Raw genomic sequence first — 19,886 nt, 5'->3', positions numbered from 1 at the left:
AGAAGGGGTTGGAAGGGGGAAGGGGTTGGTTGGGGCTGAGGGGCCAGGGGAGGTAAAACAATGGTAAGTATAATGTAAAGATAATCGCCAAATGAAAATGATATGTTTGATGTCCAGAAATGCTTTGGTAGTTTTACCGTCTTATGGGAGGCCTTGGTGCTACACCACCATGAATGGTTTACATTGTCCAACGACATGGTTTTTTTGTGCATTAAAGGACTTTTGAAAAATTAGCCATGCCTACCCATCACATCACTGAGGGGTTTAATCAAAAGATTGCAACATGTTGCACTTCACAAACATATTGCATGTCTATCAGCGAGTCTCAATGAGGATGTAAAATGAAGTGAAACCAAACGCAAGTCCAGAACACCCCTTTCCCCTCCTCTCCCTGCCATCATCCTCACTCACACACCCCCACCCCTCCCGGAGCGTATAGTAATTTGGTGAGGTGTCGCTCTCCCCACCCCTCCCTCGTGATTGCCCCTTCTCACTCTCCCCCCCCTTCCTCACTCACTCCTCGCTCCACCACCCCTTCTCACTGTCCCACCCCTCCTCGTTCCCCCTCTCTCTCCACTTCCCCTCCCTCCTCTCTCTCTCCACTTCCCCTCCTCTCTCTCTCTCTCTCTCTCTCTCTCTCTCTCTCTCTCTCTCTCTCTCTCTCTCTCTCTCTCTCTCTCTCTCTCTCTCTCTCTCTCTCTCTCTCTCTCTCTCTCCACTTGCCCTCCCTCCTCTCTCTCCACTTGCCCTCCCTACTCTCTCTCTCCACTTGCCCTCCCTACTCTCTCTCCACTTCCCCTCCCTCCTCTCTCTCCACTTCCCCCTCCCTCCGAATATTCCCATCAGCAAAGCAACAGGTTGTATTTGCTAGTGTGAAATATAATAATAATAATTATTATTATTATTATACTTTATCGTATATTCTCAATAACTCTAATTCATGAAAATAAAGAGCACAAAAACAATGCACAAACATGTTAAGAGTACAGTTTGGACAAATTAAGGTTTGGACCTTCTCCATTAATTTTCATGAACCAGCGCCTTGTCAAGACGTTGAAGATGAAGACAGGAAATCACATCTTCTCTGTAATTGTAGTCACCAGTCAGTGGACAATCTGCATAAACCACAAAAATAAACAAGTAAAAAAGACAAAATGTCATAGCCCCCCACTGTTTTAGTAATTTTTCTGTACGGAGTTGATATTTATGCACAACTAAAATGGCTGCCAATCAACCAGTCGGCCATCTTTGATTAGATCGCAAAATAACGTGAGGTGCACGTGTATACCATCATGTTCTAAGCTTTTGCCAAGTTTGAACAAAATTGGACCATGCATGTTTGAGAAATGGTTGGGGACACATTCAAGTAAGAAAATGGCCGCAAGTCAGCCATCTTGGACCTGATCTCGAAAATAAATGCCTGCACAGGTGAGCCATCATTCTTTATCTGTGTGCCAAGTTTGAACAACATCGGTAAATGCATGTCCGAGAAATGGTTGAGGTCGTGTTCGATACTGCGTTTTGTTTTGTTTTATAACTAAAATGGCCGCCAGTTTGCCATCTTGGATCTGATGTCGAAAAAGAATGACATGCAAATGTAAGCCATCATTCATTATCTGCATGCCTGGTGTTTGCTTAATGGTTAGGTTGTTGAGATTGAGATCCTCAAGTCCTGAGTTCAAATCCCGCTTCACTATTGAATTAATACCAGGTGGGGTTGACTCAGCCTGTCATTCTTCTGAGGTCGGCAAAATGAGTACCAGCTTGCTGGGACGATTGAGCCATTCGAGTATCTTGCGGCGGAGTGGCGACCCATCCAGGATTGTGCCCAATGTCCAAAGAGACTGCTGTGGCAGCACTGACGCTCTGCACAGAGTATGCTCCCAATGGATTCATTATATCTGTGTCCCAAGTTTGGGCAACATCGGTAAATGTATGTCCAAGAAATGGTTGAGGGCGTGTTTAACATTGGGGTTTTGCAACTGAGGTGGCCGCCAGTTAAGCCGCTGTCACACCTTGACGTTTTAGCCAGCGTATGGCAACGTATCAAAATGTATGTAAAACGCTGGCATACGCTGAACTATTGATGGTTTTTTATTTTTGGGCATATAATAACGTGTTGGACGTATGCATAATGTATTAGTAACGTACACGGAACGTTTTAATCACATATAGATAACTTATACCAACAAATGCTGAGCGTGTTGTCGGCGTTCACAACCTATGCCCAATGATAGTTTAACTTATGCACGGCAGCGTATTGCCGACGATCACGTGGCGTAGGCTATTCTTAGGCTGCGGCTCGACCATTCAAATCATAACGGCACTAGACATCGAAGTGTGAAGCCGCTGTCACACCTTGACGTTTTAGCCAGCGTATGCCGACGTATGAAAAATTTGCTGAACCAAGCTGGCACACGTCGAATACGTTATGGGTAAGTTTTGTATACGTTAAGAGCACGCTGGGATACGTCGTAGTACGCTGGCATACGTCATTATACGCAGAGTACGTCGAGAAATTTTCAGCATGTTGAAAATTTCTCGACGTATGACACATTCTGCATACGCTGGCATAAGTTGTAGGCACGCGACGCGATCGTTGACACACGTTACTCATAAGTTGAAACACGTCAAGGTAATGGTTAGCGTCAGTGTTCCAGACTCCCTGGTTTTTTTGGGGGGTTTTTTTTTTTCGGTATGACGGTTATGATTTAAATTGTTGAGCGGCAGCCTTTTAATTATATTATATTATAACCGCACTAGAAATCGAAGTGTCAACATGACCGGCATACTGAAGAAAAAAAAATTAAAAAATAAAAAACCAGGGAGTCTAGAACACTGACGCTAACCATTACATTGACGTGTTTCAACTTATGAGTACCTTACAAGTAATGTGTGTCGACGTGTGTCAACGATCGCGTAACGTGCCTATAACACGTTATTCATAGGTTAGAAATAAGTTTCGGGTACGCTAAACATTACCTCGACGTGTTTCGACTTATGAGTAACTTACAAGTAACGTGTGTCGACATGTGTCAACGATCACGTAACGTGCCTACAACTTATGGCCAGCATTATGCGAAACGTGTGAGTCATAAGCTGGCATACGTCAGGAAATTTCAAGCATGGAAAATTTGTCTAACAGCTCGGCGAACTACGACGTTTGTCAGCGTACTACGACGTACGCCAGCATGCTCTTAACGTATACAAACTTTCCCATAACGTATTCGACGTGTGCCGGCGTTTTAGCCAAATTTTGCACACGTCAGGCATACGTTGGCTAAATCGTCAAGGTGTGACAGGGCCTTTAGCCACCTCAGATCTGACCTTGAACAAAAATGACGTGCATATATACGCCATCATTCATTATATCTGTGTGCAAAGTTTGAACAAGATCGGTAAATGCATGTCCAAGAAATGGTTGAGGACGTGTTCAACATCGGGGTTTTTACAACTGAAATGGCCACCAGTCAGCAATCTTAGATCACCATTGTGAAACAAAATAATGTGCATATGTATACCATCATGTGTTGTCTTTGTGCCAAGTATGAATAAAATTGGTCCATACGTCTGAGATTTGGTTATGGACGCATACACACTCGCATGGATACGAAAATCAAGACCAAATCCATAACCCCTGTTTCGGACTAAGTCCAATGATGTCTTAATGACTTGGTTCAATCATTACATCTCTGTGTCTAGTATTCGAGAGTTACCGCAAACACCTGGAACGGGGCTATTCTTCAGAAACAAGAGTCAGGGAGTGTCTCTGTTTACAGTTTTAACATTAAGAGAAAGAGCAAATGGTGTGATGTGAATTCAGGGCTTGATGGCACGTATGTAATAAATAAATCCACGAATGTATTACGTATGACCAAACAAGCATGTTCACTCCAACTGAGGAAAACACAGTTAGAGCACCTTTCTGTCTGCAGCCACATCCATGTCATCACTTCCAAAAGATGTCCACTGCTCAGAACGAGGGAAATCACTTTTCAAATCAAATCGGTTTATTTTACATTATAGCACTTTTCATTTCAGCATAAAATCTCAATTTGCATTAACAAACCAGAAAATAGAATTTGAAGTGAACGCGCCAATGGATATGCCTCCGCCTGCGTTACATGTCAACACAATGTTTGATGTGATCCCAATTAAGGGTCACATAACAAATTAACGGTCATGAAAGAGAAAGAGAGAAAGAGAGAGAGAGAAAGAGAGAGAGAGAGAGAGAGAGAGAGAGAGAGAGAGAGAGAGAGAGAGAGAGAGAGAGAGAGAGAGAGAGAGACAGAGAGACAGAGAGACAGAGAGACAGAGAGACAGAAAGACAGAAAGAGACAGAGAGAGAGAGAAAAAGAGAGAAAGAGAGAGAGAGAGAGAGAGAGAGAGAGAGAGAGAGACAGAGAGAGATAGAGAGAGAGAGAGAGAGAGAGAGAGAGAGAGAGAGAGAGAGAGAGAGAGAGAGAGAGAGAGAGAGAGAGAGAGAGAGAGAGAGAGAGAGAGAGAGAGAGAGAGAGAGAGAGAGAGAGAGAGAGAGAGAGAGAGAGAGAATGCAACAGAAACAGAATGCAACAGAACAAAAGCAACGGTAAAAAGATAGAGGAAACACCAACAGTGGAGGTGAAGGACAAAATAGGAGACTTGGACAAATAACGTGTGAAGGGAGGAATGAAGAGGTCGGAGAGGATACACAGGATGGAAAATATGGATACAGAAGCAAACTCTCAGGAAGTAAAAACTGGAAATTTGTGAGGAGGTGGAATTGGTCAGGGATTATTGGGTGTGGAAAAGATCATGATTTTGGATGGTGGGATGACCTGAAATAGTGGTGAACAGCTGTCTTGGAGACCTGGAGGGAAGAATGAAATTGAGGAGAAAGTAGAAGCTGGTTCCACAGGTGGATAAAAGAGGAACAGATGAGTGGAGGTGAGCTGTTTCTGGATTTATGAAGTTTCACTAAAAGGAATTTTTGGGGGGATTTTGGGAGTGGGGGTTCCAGAAAAGGATGCTATGTAGTGATGGCTGGATAGCATTCTAAGATTCTGAGGAGATTGCTGGTGGACCACATTCACCCTGCAGATACCTGGGAAGGTGCGGGGGGGGGTGGGGAGGAGTGAACAAAGGATGGAGAGGGCAGAGAATACAAGACCAGAAAGGAGGCGGAAGAAAACAGAGACCACCGACCTGTCGGCGATGGCAAAGTGATATGCCCAAAGATCCAGCTTCATCATGGGAGATTCCAATGATCTTGAAGACCTTGGTTTCCACAGGGTAAAGCTGTGCAAGATGCAAGGCAGGGAGTCAGCCTGGATAGGAAAGCAGTACCCCCATCAAGCTGTGATGAAAGTCTAGTCAGTAGATAGGAGTTCACACTTATTCCTCACAAATCACACATATTCTCCATGAAGAGTACTTGCTGTGTGCCAAGTTTAAATTTTTTCCTTGATGCGGTTTCAGAGATATAGGTCCAAAATTTTCCATTTTTACAACATGGCTGCCACACAATGTGAACTCTGACGTCATAATTATCAATAAAACATTCCACTTGAGTAGTTGCTCCGATGGTGAAAATTTGGTCTTGATGTGACAAGTGGCTGCGGAGAAAAACTAAAGTTCTGTGTGGTCAAACAAAGAAAGACAGATAAACAAACAGACCCAAATGCAATACTCATGGCTCACAGACTTCCTCTCCTGTTGTAGCCAATGTGTGACCCCAAATGGAGTTCTTTCATCCCCTCTTCCTGTCCAGGCTGGAGTCCCTCAAGGCAGCATCTTTTTCTGTTCGTTCAACCCTGTTCTTTTTCTGGTGTTCATCAACGATATCTCCGACTCTCTGGAAAATCCTCTTCATCTCTCTGCTGATGACTCCACCCTCTGCCCTACCATCTGCCATCCCTCAGACTGGCAAGCAGCAGCTTCTTCGCTCACTGCAGATCTGAGCAAAATTACAAACTGGTCCAACACGTGGAACATGTCTTTCAATCTGGACAAATCTCACACTCTCACGATGTCTTGAATCCCCCCCCCCCCCAATCTACTTTCTCAACAATCCTCTGGAAGAAGTCCTTTCATTTAAGCTTTTGGGTCTCACTATCTGCCATGATCTTTCCTGTGAAAGCCACATTTCCAACCTGGCCTCCAAAGCCAGTCGCCGACTGGGAATCCTCCATCGTGCAAAGTCCTTCCTCGGTCCACCTGAGCTCCTGTCCATACAAAGCTGTTGTCCGCAGCCTGATGGAGTACTGCTCTCCCCTCTGGGCTGGTGCTTCTTCCTGTCACCTTTCTCGGCTTCACGCTGTGGAAACCAAGGCATTTTGGATTATTGGTACCTCCCACGATGAGGCTGAGTCTTTGGGCCTCTCACTCTCTCACGACAGGCAGGTCGGTGGTCTTTCCGTCTTCTACTGTCTCCTCTCTGGTCTCGCCCCCCCCCCTTGCTCTGTCTGCGATTTGCCCCCACCATATCTCCGCAGGACGCTCAAGGTCTGCCAACAACCCCCTTCTGGTAAAACTACCAAAATCACAAATCACTGCTCACCTTCACTCTTTCATTCCTCTTTTTTCCCCGACTTTGGAATAAACTCTCTCACTCTGTTTAATCCCATTCTTCCCTCCAGGCTTTCAAAACAGCTGTTCATCATCACCTCTTATCGTCCCCCATCCAAATCCTCAATCTTTTCTACCCCCGTCAATCCACCCCAAATCCACCTCCTTCAAATTCTCTGCTTTCCTTCCTGAAAGTCCCTGTAATGTCCATCTTGTATTCCCCATGTTCCCCACCCCCATCCCTCTCCCTTCCACATATCTCCTAATGTCTCTGTTCCACATTGTTTTGTCCTTCTCACTCCCACCCATCTTGTCTCGTGCCCCTGTTGCTGTGCGTTGTGTGTTAGCTCTCATATGATGCTCGACAAGGTATACAAACAAAACAAAAAAAATACCCCCAAGAGGGAGTGCCGGTCATCTCTGCCAGAGGTCGAAAGTAACTCTGTGCCAGACTGGAATAGGGGCAGTTCATAAAGTACGTACGCTCTACTTCCGGGTTTCAAAACCACCCACCCCCCTCTGTATGCAGGCGAGTGACCACCCACCCACCCCCCTCATACATCGCTAATCGCTTGCAAAGCCAGCAGTTCCATATGAACTGATGTTTGTAAGCCATGACAATGCAGTCCCTAGCAGTGTAATTTACCTTTTTCTTTTAATATCACAGTACGTCATTTATGAAAATAAAAGTACAAATTGACATTCAAAACAATGTTAATGTCATAAATGAAAGTAAGTGTGCATATAAACTTGTGTTCCATTGTTTTAGTTAAATCTGACAAAAGCTTCAAATGTAATATTTGTCTTGGAGAGTGGTGATTCTTAATTTTTTAATACTTTTTTTGTATGTACGTACTTTATGAACGGCCCATACGGGGAATCAGAACGAAGTTTGAAGGGCTATAAAATCGGAACGAGAGCAAATTTCAAAAAAAAAATGGCTCGTGTTGTTCCAGATAATAGTCCATCGTATCTGAATCACTAATAACATTTGATCTCTCTTGATAAATGAGGGAGGAGATACGATTTGAAATCGAAGATTTTTGCAACTTTGACAGCCTCGTGACGTTGACCTCGACCTTGGACGACCTTGTAGGTTATATCGTTGTGCATGTCTCATCGACCTCTATCCATTCCACTATTGGTTATTTGTCTCCACTCGGTTTGATTGTGGACGGACGGACGGAGAGACTTCGAGACTAGGGTTATTAGGTCATCTCTACTGAGATGATACAGATGACCTAAAAACCCTCTACAAAGGAGAGGGCAAAGATAGAGAAACACCCACTGTCAAATGCAGTGTTAGTTGCTATCCTACAATCCACAGTGTAAATCAGCCTGAAGGCTTTAAAAGCCTTTGCAAGCAGGAATACGTAATTTATTAAAGGTGCCAGTGGAAGCTGGCCTACTCTTCACGAATAACATTGTGGGATCTTTAACCTTTCACCAACTATTGTCAGCAAACAGTTCGCCCGTTCAACGTCCATCTGAAGGATGGCACTCACATCGATGAATCCTCCTGCACGTGAAACACCAGGATGACAATTGAAAGCTGGGTTGGGATTCGAACACAGGCGAGACAGCTTAGGGAGGCGAGTGTGTGTACCTCTAAGCCATCTTGTCAGACCCTAACTTTTAAGTGAGTCGATATCTTAACTTACAACTTCATTGCCTGTGTATGTCTGTTTTGTAATACTTCAGAACTACGAACATTGCACTTACCTAATAGAATCAAGACACGAAGACTCTTTAAATCTTTCAACTTGAATATTTCAGAAATATCACATATTGCATTTCCTCTGCAGAGATGGAACATAAGATCAAATGTTATGACACATTGATTAATTTCCATCCAGAATTAAAAAAGAATCCCAGACTTTATGTTGTAATTTTATTTCAACAATAAATAAATATTTTCAAAAAAGCCATGTATATATATATATATATATATATATATATATATATATATATATATATATATATATATGTATATATATATATGTATATATATATATATATATATATACATATATATATATATATATATATATATATATATATATATATATATATATATATATATATATATATATATATATATATATATTGTTACGGATGTGGAAATTCGCAAACCACCATTCAGGTCCCGTAGGTGAGATAACTCTAAGTACATGTGTAGTTAGCCCCAAACCCGTTGTTTAGAGGGAATGTATGTGATTCATTCGGGCTGCGACGCTTTGAGTTAGGCGTTTTTCTGTTCTATCTTTATTTTGAATCAACCGCCATAACCATCAAACCACCACCAAAAACCCTCCACCACCCTCACCTCTCTCCTTCTACGGCTATTCCCGCACCACTTGTGAACGCCGAGCGTCAGGCTGTCCTGGCCTCGTACAGGGCGCGCGCTGAGCCGCGAAAACAAAGAGCGGCCTTTCCGAAGGGGAAGTCGGATCAGGAATGATACACGCCCACTTCTGTTCCATCCTATCAGCAAGCGCGGGGCGATTTGGCCCCGCCTCCAGGCGCGTCGGAGTAGAATCGATATATTCAAATTCTAGGATCAGGGGAGGTTCACGCCCACTTTTCCTCCATCCAATGGGCGAGCGAGGCTCCGCCCCCGAGCTCATCCTGATCCGGAAATTTGCATATGGGTTCTCCTGCCGGCCTATAAAGCGCCAAGCGCAAAGAGAATCGGAAAGTTTTGGCGGCAGAGTTTTGGCAGAGTCAGTTTAGGTGGCAGAGAATGGAGTCGGGAGACGAAGGCGTCGAGTTGGGTTCTGCAGTCGGCTGAGGAGAGTTTTGGCAAGAGGCCAAGGAGCTCGGGTCCAAGGCGAGAAGGACGGCGGTCGGGGACGAGGTCGCGGCGGGAGATCGCTCGTCGCGGGACCCCAAGCCAGCCAGCCATTCTCCCTCCCCCAGAGCATCAACAATTCCCCCTTTTCCCCCGCGCTGAGATCGTGCAACAAGGGGGCCCCGTTCCCACCCCACTCCAAACATCGTGCCAACGAAACCCGCAAAGGAGCACGGAGTCGGGGCACAGCCACGCGGCCACATCTGTGGCTCGTCCGCCAACGCGCCACAAGGACACGGGTTGGACCCACCCGGTCTCGCGGACCTGGCCGCTCCTTCAGGTCCCGCGCACATATTGGCCTGCAGGCCCGTCTGCCCCCTTGCCTATGAGGGTGGCTTCTTTCCTTTTCTTTTGAGTAAATGTGTGTCGGCGTCGTCTGTGAAGTGAAACTGTATAAGTGTTGCCGTGTGTTCGCGTATTCGGTCGTAGCTCTGCATTGTTGTTTTTATTTTAAATTGATATATGTGCATTCTGACTGTTTGACTGTATATATGCCTGGTGTTGGCTCAGTGGTTAGGGTGGCGGCTTGGGATCCGAGGGTCCTGAGTTCAAGCCTTGTTGCCTGCTGAATTAATTCACCAGGGGGTTGACTCAGCCTGCCATCCTTCCGAGGTCGGCAAAATGAGTACCAGCTTGCTGGGATGACCGAGTCATTCAAGTATCCTGCGTCAGAGTGGCGACCTGTCCAGGATTGTGCCCAATAGCCAAGGAGACTGCTTCGGCAGCACCAACGCTCTGTACAGAGTATGGTCCCAATGGACCAATGGACTGTATATGTGTGCTTTTCGTGGGCTGGGTAATAAATGTGCATTATGTTGAATTGTTCCCCGTTTCGCTGCGTCCTTTCCTTCGTTTGAATCTCCATCTTGCTTCACGTAAAGGATTCGTAGTGGGCTTAATAAGCCCGATAATTAATCGGAACCGTCGAGGCCGATGATAACACCGCTCGGTTTTCCCGATAGCACGGAACGGACCGCTTAAGCGGTTCATGTCTGGAGTTGACCTGCGGCGAGGTACGATCGCCCGGTTTACCATCCGTGTGGGTACTTAGGTAGGTCGAGTTTGGCGAACAACCCTATCCTACGCGGGTGGCCGATTGGCACGATCGTGGTGAGGTCGAAAGGCCCACCCGTGACTGGCTCCGGGCGATAGTTCCCGGAGGGTCACGACAGAATTGTCCATTCGGTGGGCGAGGCGGCCGCTATTCGAGTCGAGCGGCCGATCGCACGCCGGCGGGCGCGAATTCACAACAATATATATGCAAAAATACATATATATATATATATATATATATATATGCAAAAATATATATATATATATATATATATATATATATATATATATATATATATATATATATATATATATATATATATATAAACTTAAGGGTGCAACTATACTATCGTACTATACTCAAATATTACTTGTTAATGCATACGTTGTGTTTTTCTGGGAAAGAAAAAAGTTATTGAATCAACTTACCCGAGTTATCTGAAATTTTTGACATAATAAAGACGTACACTGGATAATATTTTGTGAATGACAGGGAAGAGAATGGATTTTTTTTTAATCATGGCTATATATGGGATTGTGAGACTAAAATCCCAGACAAAAGATGTGAAGGCTATGCTGCCACATCATTCGTGTGCAGTGCGAGGCATATCCCATTATGTTAGTCAAGAAATGTTTTCCATATGAGAGCTCAACAACAGAGGGCAGCAGATTCACAGACTAACAGTGGATCAAAGGGAAACGTAGGCATAAGGACACCACGTGTGAGTTGATGAGTGGCAGAAAGGAAAGGGTGGGATTGAGTCTGCCCATCAGCTTCCTGGGATGTAATTGAGAGAGGGGCCTGAAACAAAAGACACAGGGAATTGCCAAACACAAACTAAGTAAATTTCTCACAATTAGGGGAAAAAAATCAAGTAAAAATTTGGCAGAATTATTTTTTCTTTGCAGGATCTGTCTCAGGGAAGAGGAAGTTAGAATTGACAGGAGGACAAAACATCAAGGGAATGAACAAACAGGAAAAGAGGAGATGGAGGAGGGAGAAAAAAAAATGACCATTTTTACAGCCATTTTTCCCTGCTGTGCAGGGGTTTGACTTTTTCTTGAGGCAATGTTTTATGGCTGGATGCCCTTCCTGACGCCAACCCTGGTCGCCTCTTACGACACACAGGGATATGGTACACCTATTCCAACCGGGGCATACACCGGGACCAGTACACTGGCACTCATTTCGCCGACCTCGGAAGGATGACAGGCTGAGTCAACCCCCTGGTGTTAATTCAGCAGCCAACTGGGCTTGAACTCAGGACACTGGGATCCCAAGCCGCTGCCCTAACCACTGCGCCAACACCAGGCTCAGATGGAGGAGGGGAGGAAGCACTGAAACTCGTAAGTAAGATGGTTGAGTTAGCACATGTTAATGAGTGCAAGAAAGATCATGGGTCAGAATAAGGAATGACATGAGATGGTGGTGCACTGCTTGATTGAAGCCCTGAGTGAAGACTGAGACAGAACAGCCTTAGGAAGGTGAGACATTGGAAGGGAGAAGTGAGAATTAAAAGAGTTGTTGAGGTGTGCAGTCAGCCTGGAGTTTGGAAGCCTAACCAGGAGGTGATTACTGGAAGAACACATGTATTCTGAAGCATATTGGGAGGAGGAAAGCAAAGGCAGCAATGTCAGAGAATAGACGGTAGAAAACCGAGAGACCACAAACCTGCCTGCAATGTGAGAGCAACAGACCCTGTGCTTTGGCCTCATTAGAGGAGATCCCAACAATTTTGAGAGCTTCAGGTTCCACAGAATCTGAGAGACGGATGTGATGCTGGGATGCCAGCCCACAGCAGAGAGCAGTATTCCATTTTGCTATGGACAAGGATCTTGAAAAAATTGTGAATCTCTTAATTTCCAAGGAAAGACTTAGATCGACAGAGGATGCCCAGTCTCCCTGGATTTGGAGGCCAGCTCCTGCTATCTGGTCGGCCCAGGAAAGGTCATGGCTGATGGTGAGGCCAAAAAGTTAAAGAAACTGAAATTCTTCCAGTGGATAACCAAGGAAGTAGATAAGTGGGTTCATTTCATTTTCAGAGTGATCAGTTTAAGACTGTGATTTTCCAGGATTTGAAGGACGTGTTCCATTTATCAGAGCTGTGCTGTCGAGTCAGACAGGGGATTGGTATTTCATTTACACGTTCTGGGATGAAAACATTTTGTTGAGGCACACTTTTCCTGCATGATAAAATGATCATTGTGCATTGGGTGATACAAAATTTTAACAACTATATTGTTGTGGGGCCGAGTTTCGGCGGCGAGCACGACCGCTAGATGGAGCAGTAGAGTCGGCTCCACTGAACACCCGGAATCTAGATCATGCTTATCGGAGAACTCTGAGAAAGCACGGGTCCCTTACAGGACTGTGAATCACCAATAATTTGGCCACGTGGAATAGGGTTAATTGCCAATTTCAATATACCTAAGTATCCACGCGGCAAAGCTATCGGGGAATTCACACCCTCGGCAGACCTCGAGCGGAACGAGCCATTATCGTGCTCGAACCGTGCGTAACCCGAGCGGATGGTTACCAAGACCCGTCGGTCCAAATATACAGTTTGCCGCTTCCCAATTTCCCAACACGCACCGTGCTAAGCCAATGAATGAAACAGAGAAACGAGCTGATACACTCAACATTCGGGATATTTATTTACAACTAGCCAAAACCCCGTCACAGACAAATTCCGTTCATTCAACCACCCTCACCAGCTCAACCACACTCGAGGGACATGGACTGGACAGGGCGTGCTTGCCCCCGCCTACTCATCCCCTGCCCCATTCCCTCCCCCCACCTTCAATTTGCTTACCCCCACCCAAACATTTAATTACTCCGGCCCCGCCCCCTGTCTCTTCATTCCCCGCCCCACTTGCCCCTGCCCCCTGTCCACCCCCTCACACTCAACCCCGCCTAATTCACCCCAGCCCCCGCCCACTCATCGCCCGCCCCATTTCCCCCCGTCTCCCGCTTTCAATTTGCTCACCCCTACCCAAAAATTTGCTTACCTTGCCCCCCGCCTCTTCACTCCCTGCCCTAGTCTCTTCATCCCCCGCCCCGCCTCAACGAAAAGTGTTTATTCTGCTTCAGAGTTGAAAGTTGACTATTGCCACTATGTGCGATGCACTCTTACAGGTACGAAGTTTCTTTCAGTCCAGGTCACAGTACCGAAAAAAACGTGACGCGACTGCTAGGAGGTGCACAAAATTGGTCCTTCAGTATTAATATATAGATACAATGTTTGTTACATTTTTTGTGTCAAATTCACATTCTGAGGGAGTCAGCTTGTGCAGAAGAGGGTTTTACATTGCAGACGCTATTTTCGAGGAGTGGAATTACACCTCTCAGCGGTGACGGTCTGTCGACGACAGACGTACTGACATCAGCGAATGACGGATGATGTCATGACGTCCTGACGCCTCTCAGCGGTGACGTTACACGTCGCCATGTTAACGAATGTAAAACAAAAAGTGTTTATTCTGCTTCAGAATTGAAAGTTGACTATTGCCACTATGTGCGATGCACTCTTACAGGAATGACGTTTCTTTCAGTCCAGGTCACAGTACCGAGAAAATCGTGACGCGACCGCTAGGAGGAGCACAAAATTGGTCCTTCAGTATTAATATATAGATACAATGTTTCTTGTTACATTTTTTGTGTCAAATTCACATTCTGAGGGAGTCAGCTTGTGCAGAAGAGGGTTTTACATTGCAGACGCTATTTTCGAGGAGTGGAATTACACCTCTCAGCGGTGACCGTCTGTCGACGACAGACGTACTGACGTCAGCGAATGACGGATGATGTCATGACGTCCTGACGCCTCTCAGCGGTGACGTCACACGTCGCCATGTTAACGAATGTAAAACGAAAAGTGTTTATTCTGCTTCAGAATTGAAAGTTGACTATTGCCACTATGTGCGATGCACTCTTACAGGAATGACGTTTCTTTCAGTCCAGGTCACAGTACCGAGAAAATCGTGACGCGACCGCTAGGAGGAGCACAAAATTGGTCCTTCAGTGTTAATATATAGATAGATAGAAGATACAGTTGACGCCACTTTATAAATCCACGGTTATAAAATCCAGCTTCTGATTGTGACCAACATGAGTTGGAACGGAATTTTACATCGAGAAATCCGCCGTTTAATAAATCCACCTGCTTGGCACGTGCACGATCTCAACCTAAGCTTGATGTAGTATGCGCTGCCGCAGAGTGAAAAAAAACAAAAACTAACAACAACAGCAACTGGTGACGGACTTCGAATCCCGCCGCCGCTTGAATAACCTCTGACCCAGAATCCCAATAGCCAAGGGAAGAAAGCGACGACGAACCCGAGCCGATGCCAACAGCGGCAGAGATGCGGATGGCACTCGCCAAATTGGACAGGGGACTGCAGCTCTCAGGTTTTGCCCATCCCGATTTCCGCCACGTGACGGATTCAATAAAGGAACATTTGTGCAAAACCTTCCCTCCCAAGCAAGCGACCTTGGAGAGATTCTTTTGAACAATCCCCTTGTCACCGTTTGATAAATCAATGTTTTGCAGCATAAAGCAGTGTTTAACGACATTCGCTTTTTGTCTTATCTATCCAGTAGGTGGCTGAAAATAGGTTCTCCGCTTAATAAATCCAGCCGGTTAATAAATCCAAACGGCGTGGTCCCATGGTGGATTTATAAAGCGGTGTCTACTGCACAATGTTTCTTGTGACATTTTTTTGTGTCAAATTCACATTCTGAAGTAGTCACCATGTGCAGAAGAGGATTTTACATTGTAGACGCTATTTTCGAGGAGTGGAATTAGTAATTACACCTCTCAACAGTAACGTTCTGACGACGGACGTAATGGCGTCAGCGAATAACCGATGATGTCATGACGTCCTGACGCCTCTCAGCGGTGACGTCATATCACACGTCGCCATGTAAACGAATGTAAAACAAAAAGTGTTTGTTCTGCTTCAGAGTTGAAAGTTGACTCTTGCCACTATGTGCTATGCACTCTTACAGGTACGAAGTCTCTTTCAGTCCAGGTCACAGTACCGAGAAAAACGTGACGCGACCGCTCGGAGGAGCACAAAATTGGTCCTTCAGTGTTAATATATAGATAGGCAGGGAGGGGAACACAGAAGAGCAGAGTTATTCGACTATAAGAAATGCAGTCACTGTACAAGCAAAAGCACTTAACAATTCCACTTGACAAGACAAGCCCGCACACAGACACGCACACCCAAAATAAATGGACCTCAATGGTCTTCAATCAGTAGAGGCGGGCCGGGGTACCTGTCCTGCCTCGTGCGGTCACACCGACCCGAACCTCCACGGTGGGTCTTGAACCCACGACCTTGGCGTTGCCAGCACCAAGACTGCAGACCGCTGTCGTCACGATCTCCATCTCTCTACAACACACTCTTGTCGACAACCACTCACTGGCTTTGGAAGCCAGGTTGGAAGTGCCTCACACAAGATGACCGGCTGCTTGACAAACGTCATGATCTCTCGAACTCCGTCCTCTCCTGAACGCTGGTCCAGACCACCACACTTTTCCTCTTCAGGAGGGAGGGGCTTCTTCTCCTGGCCACTCGCCTCCTCATTGGTCGGACCCATCGCGCGATTCCCTGTTCGTCCTCCATTGGACAGGCCAACGGTTTGGTGGGGCAACTCCCACCCTTCTGGGAGGAGTCCGATCGGAGGCGTTTGTAGCCCCGCCTACCTCCTCACCTGCGGCCACGTGAGTAATGACGATCGTGTTGAGTCGGAAACGGGGCGGGTGAGACGCCCGCTCCTTGCCGATTGGCTAAAAAGGGACGCCAGACTCCGCTTAGACTCCGCCAACGCGCGCACTAGCTGGCGAGCGCACGAAGAATGCCGCGAGCAGTGTTGTTGTGCGAGAGCGAAGATGAGCGTTGTTGTCATTGTTGTAAGGGATGTAAAAAATCCTATCTATAAAATAACCCACAGCGCATGTACATTTAATTACCATTAGACTAGGGACGGATTCTAACTAGAAACACATACTTACCGATATAACTGATCTATAGGGACTCTGGCTGTTGTGTGCAGTAAGCTTCCAAATTAGTAACAATATTACTAGAGTGAAGTTGATGGCGTGTCATCGCAAATCCCCACGCTTCCCACTTCAAGCAAAGTTGAAAGCTGGCATAAAGTTCCACCAGGAATGACCCAACATCAAATTACGAGTTAAAAATGTTTTGCTCATTTTGACCCCTTTGACCCGGGACATGATGTCATGAACAGAGGGTCAAATCCAAAAATTGTTACATACTTCATGCGTCTCCCCAATGCTGATGGCATACACAAAGTTTCATTCAAAAAATGTTTTAGAATTTTACCGTAATTAAATTTTTGGCCCCACTTCAAGGGGGCACGGCCAAATATTATACTGCTCTCGCACCTTTGTGCCATCTGGTGATCATCACAACCATGTTTAGTGAATTTGTGCTCAACTAAACTATTTCAGTAAAGTGATGGACAGACAGATGGCACAAAAGATTTTTATATCAGAAAAGTTGAATTACACAATGACACATCTCCACTGAAATCTAGGAATGCTCACTTTGACCCATACCTTAAGTTCAGGTAATATAGTGAAGGAAGAATTTCATCCTCTGGATTTTCTTGAACAAAGCCATCCAGATTGGAAACTCTGTTGTCCCTCAGGTGTAAATAGCTCAGATGTTTAAGGCCCTTCAGACCCTCCAAGAAAATAGTCTTATTTGAGGCCTACCAGGAATAGCAAGAGTAATAATACATTATTCAGGAAATTATAATTTCGTACTTAAAATGATCAATGTTCGATGATGACCATAACATCCAACAAGGAGCAGGAAAATACCCAATAACTTTTACTGCACAGACAGACCAGCTGTTATGGAAGATATGCTTTAATACAGAGGACAAGACTCAGGAAATAGGAAGACAACAAAGGGTGAGGGACAATGTACAGACAATGAAACAGAGGGCAACAAGCAAACAATGGGCACAGACAAACAGGCAAAGGGCAGTATTGGTTTTCATTTTTTCATTATTCATTGAAAACATCTGCATGGGTTTTCATTCAAACCTGCAAATGTAAAAGGAAGAGAGTCATTACTCAGCCAATCAGAAAGTGAGGCTATTCCACCACTGCCAGGCATTGATCAAATAAAAAGTGAACATTACATTTTTGCAGTTCTGAGAAAACAACTAAGGTAATTGTATTTGTTCGTAGACTGACAATATGCTTTTTCAAAGCCTTAATGCTATTACCGTCACAACCACAGTAATGCTATTACAACTGTCTTTCAGTTGGATAATAATTCATCCCATCATAAGAAGAAATATCTCTCTTAATATGTTCTTCGTGAATCAGAAGTAATCAACATATCAGTCCAAGAGGTTAAAATTTGTGCCACTTTTAAAATAGTAATGCATTTACAACTTTAACACTTGTTTTATGTGGATAACACTCAGGGTGCCTCCCCATCGCTTCGCTGATTGGTTCAATGATTCAATCAAAAGACAGTATGTTGTACGTCACAAACATTTTGCTTGTCTATTTGTGAGTGTCAAAGACAATGTAAAATGAAGTAAAATGAAGTAAAATACAGGAAAAAGCATCTTTTATAGCATGTCGTTGTTGGTTTCATGCTTGGGGTTGTTCTTTGTTTGTTCCTTCTGTGTCCTTTTATATATTTTTCTACTGCTTGGAGAAGGATTACTATATTTTCTTTTGCGTACAACTTCCGCATCCTCCTAAAATCCAAATGGTTCCTGCAGTCATCTAATCGAATAAATAAGATTAATCGGATGTCTGTCTGTCTGCGCGTTTTTTGCAAGGACCGCTGGACCAACAGCCACTAAATTTGGCACACAGTCCAAATTCGACCCGGGGATTGTCCTCAGGGTATTTTCATCCAACAGCTGAGCCTTCAAAGATCACTTTTCTGGTTTTTTCATTGATATACAATCTCATTGCTGAACACATATTATTTGACATATAACATGGCCAAAGGCTAGCACACCGATTAGTCGAGCTGTGTCTGCCACCCATTGGCTCACTGCACAGCTGGCCTGACTCCACGCAAAATTAGAGCCTAATTAAATATATAATATAGCATCAATATTTGCGAATTCTTCCTGTTCATGGAATGGGTAACCCAACTATCTAATAAATAGGATTCATTGGATGTCTGTCTGTTCATGTGTTTTTCCAAGGACCGCTGGACAAACAATCACTAAATTTGGCACACAGACCAACAAGTCTTACCCGGGGATTGTCCTCAGGGCATTTTCATCCACAACCTCAGCTTTTAAAGACTCCTGAAGACCTCGAAGACCCCCAAAAATGTTTTTTAAATGCTTCAGAGATTAGATTGCATGCTTGAGAGAAGACTATTACATGTTTGGGAGATAAGACGCTGAAGACCCTTAAGACCCCCAAGGCCCCAAAAGACCCTCAAGACCATTTAATTCCCCAATCACCATTAAGACCCTTTAAAACCCTGAATACCCCAAAGATCCCGAAGACACTTTAAGACCCCAAAGATCCTTCAGACCCCGAAGACCCTTAAGTCTTTTGAAGACGCTCAATACCCCAAAGACACATTAGACCCAAAAGACCTTTTAGAGCCAGAACACCTTGAAGACCCTTAAGACCCTTTAAGACCTCAAAGACCGTCAAAACCCCAAAGACCCGCAAGACTTTTGAAAACCCTCATTACCCAAAATACCCTTAAGACCCTTAAATAAACCCAAACCAGTAATCGCCTCAACTCGCTATCTAATAAATAAGATTCATCAGATGTCTGTCTGTCTGTTCGTGTTTTTTGCAAAGACTACGAAGCCGACAACCACCAAATTTGGCACACAGACCAAGTCCGACCCGGGGGTTGGCCTAAATGTATTTTTCATCCATAACCTCAGCCTTAAAAGACCCCGAAGAACCATAAGACCTCTTTTTTATATGCTTGATAGATTAGAATACATGCTCGAGAGAAGACTTTCTACATGCTCAAGAGATAAGATCTCAAAGACCCATAACACCATTGAGACCAATGAATTCCCTGAACACAATTAAGACACTTTAAAACCCCCAAATACCGCAAAGACCCTTTGGACCCCAAAGATGGTTAGGATCCTGAAGACTCTTGAAGACCCCCCCCAAGACCCTGGAAGCCTTTTAAGACCCTTAAGATCCCTTAGAGCCAGAAGACCTCAAAGAGCCTTAAGACCCAAAAGATCCTTTAGACTTCGAAGACCCTTAACACCCCAATGACCTGTAAGACCCTTAAAACCTCAAAGACACTTAAGACCTCAAGATGCTTGAAAGTCCTTAAGACCCCTTCACCCACTGGTATTCCCTTAAGACCCATTTACCCACTGGTGTTCCCCAAAGACCCATTTACCCACTGGTGTAGAGCTATCCTGCCCCCTGTGCAG

General features: G+C 44.9%; 1 protein-coding gene across 2 annotated transcripts in view; it reads right to left on the bottom strand.

Annotated features, from left to right (window-relative positions):
- Nucleotides 1-707: 707 nt before the first annotated feature.
- The window catches only part of LOC147023803 (leucine-rich repeat-containing protein 23-like), a 74,299-nt gene continuing 55,120 nt past the window's right edge, over nt 708-19,886 (bottom strand). Inside the window, exons 6-8 of one of the 2 annotated variants that reach the window (XM_085889616.1) lie at nt 17,035-17,189; nt 8,269-8,345; nt 708-1,115 (exon numbers count right to left, since the gene is read on the bottom strand). In XM_085889616.1, coding sequence (XP_085745742.1) covers nt 1,021-1,115; nt 8,269-8,345; nt 17,035-17,189 — 327 coding nt within the window. In that variant the 3' untranslated portion in view covers nt 708-1,020. The remainder of the gene's footprint in view (nt 1,116-8,268; nt 8,346-17,034; nt 17,190-19,886) is intronic. The other variant, XM_085889617.1, reaches the window with a different exon arrangement.

This window comes from Eptatretus burgeri, chromosome 7 (genome assembly GCF_056783735.1).
Source record: "Eptatretus burgeri isolate ZD-2024b chromosome 7, Ebu_testis_v1, whole genome shotgun sequence".
In the NCBI taxonomy this organism is placed as follows: domain Eukaryota; kingdom Metazoa; phylum Chordata; class Myxini; order Myxiniformes; family Myxinidae; genus Eptatretus; species Eptatretus burgeri.
This window is presented reverse-complemented; position numbering and strand designations above follow the sequence as displayed.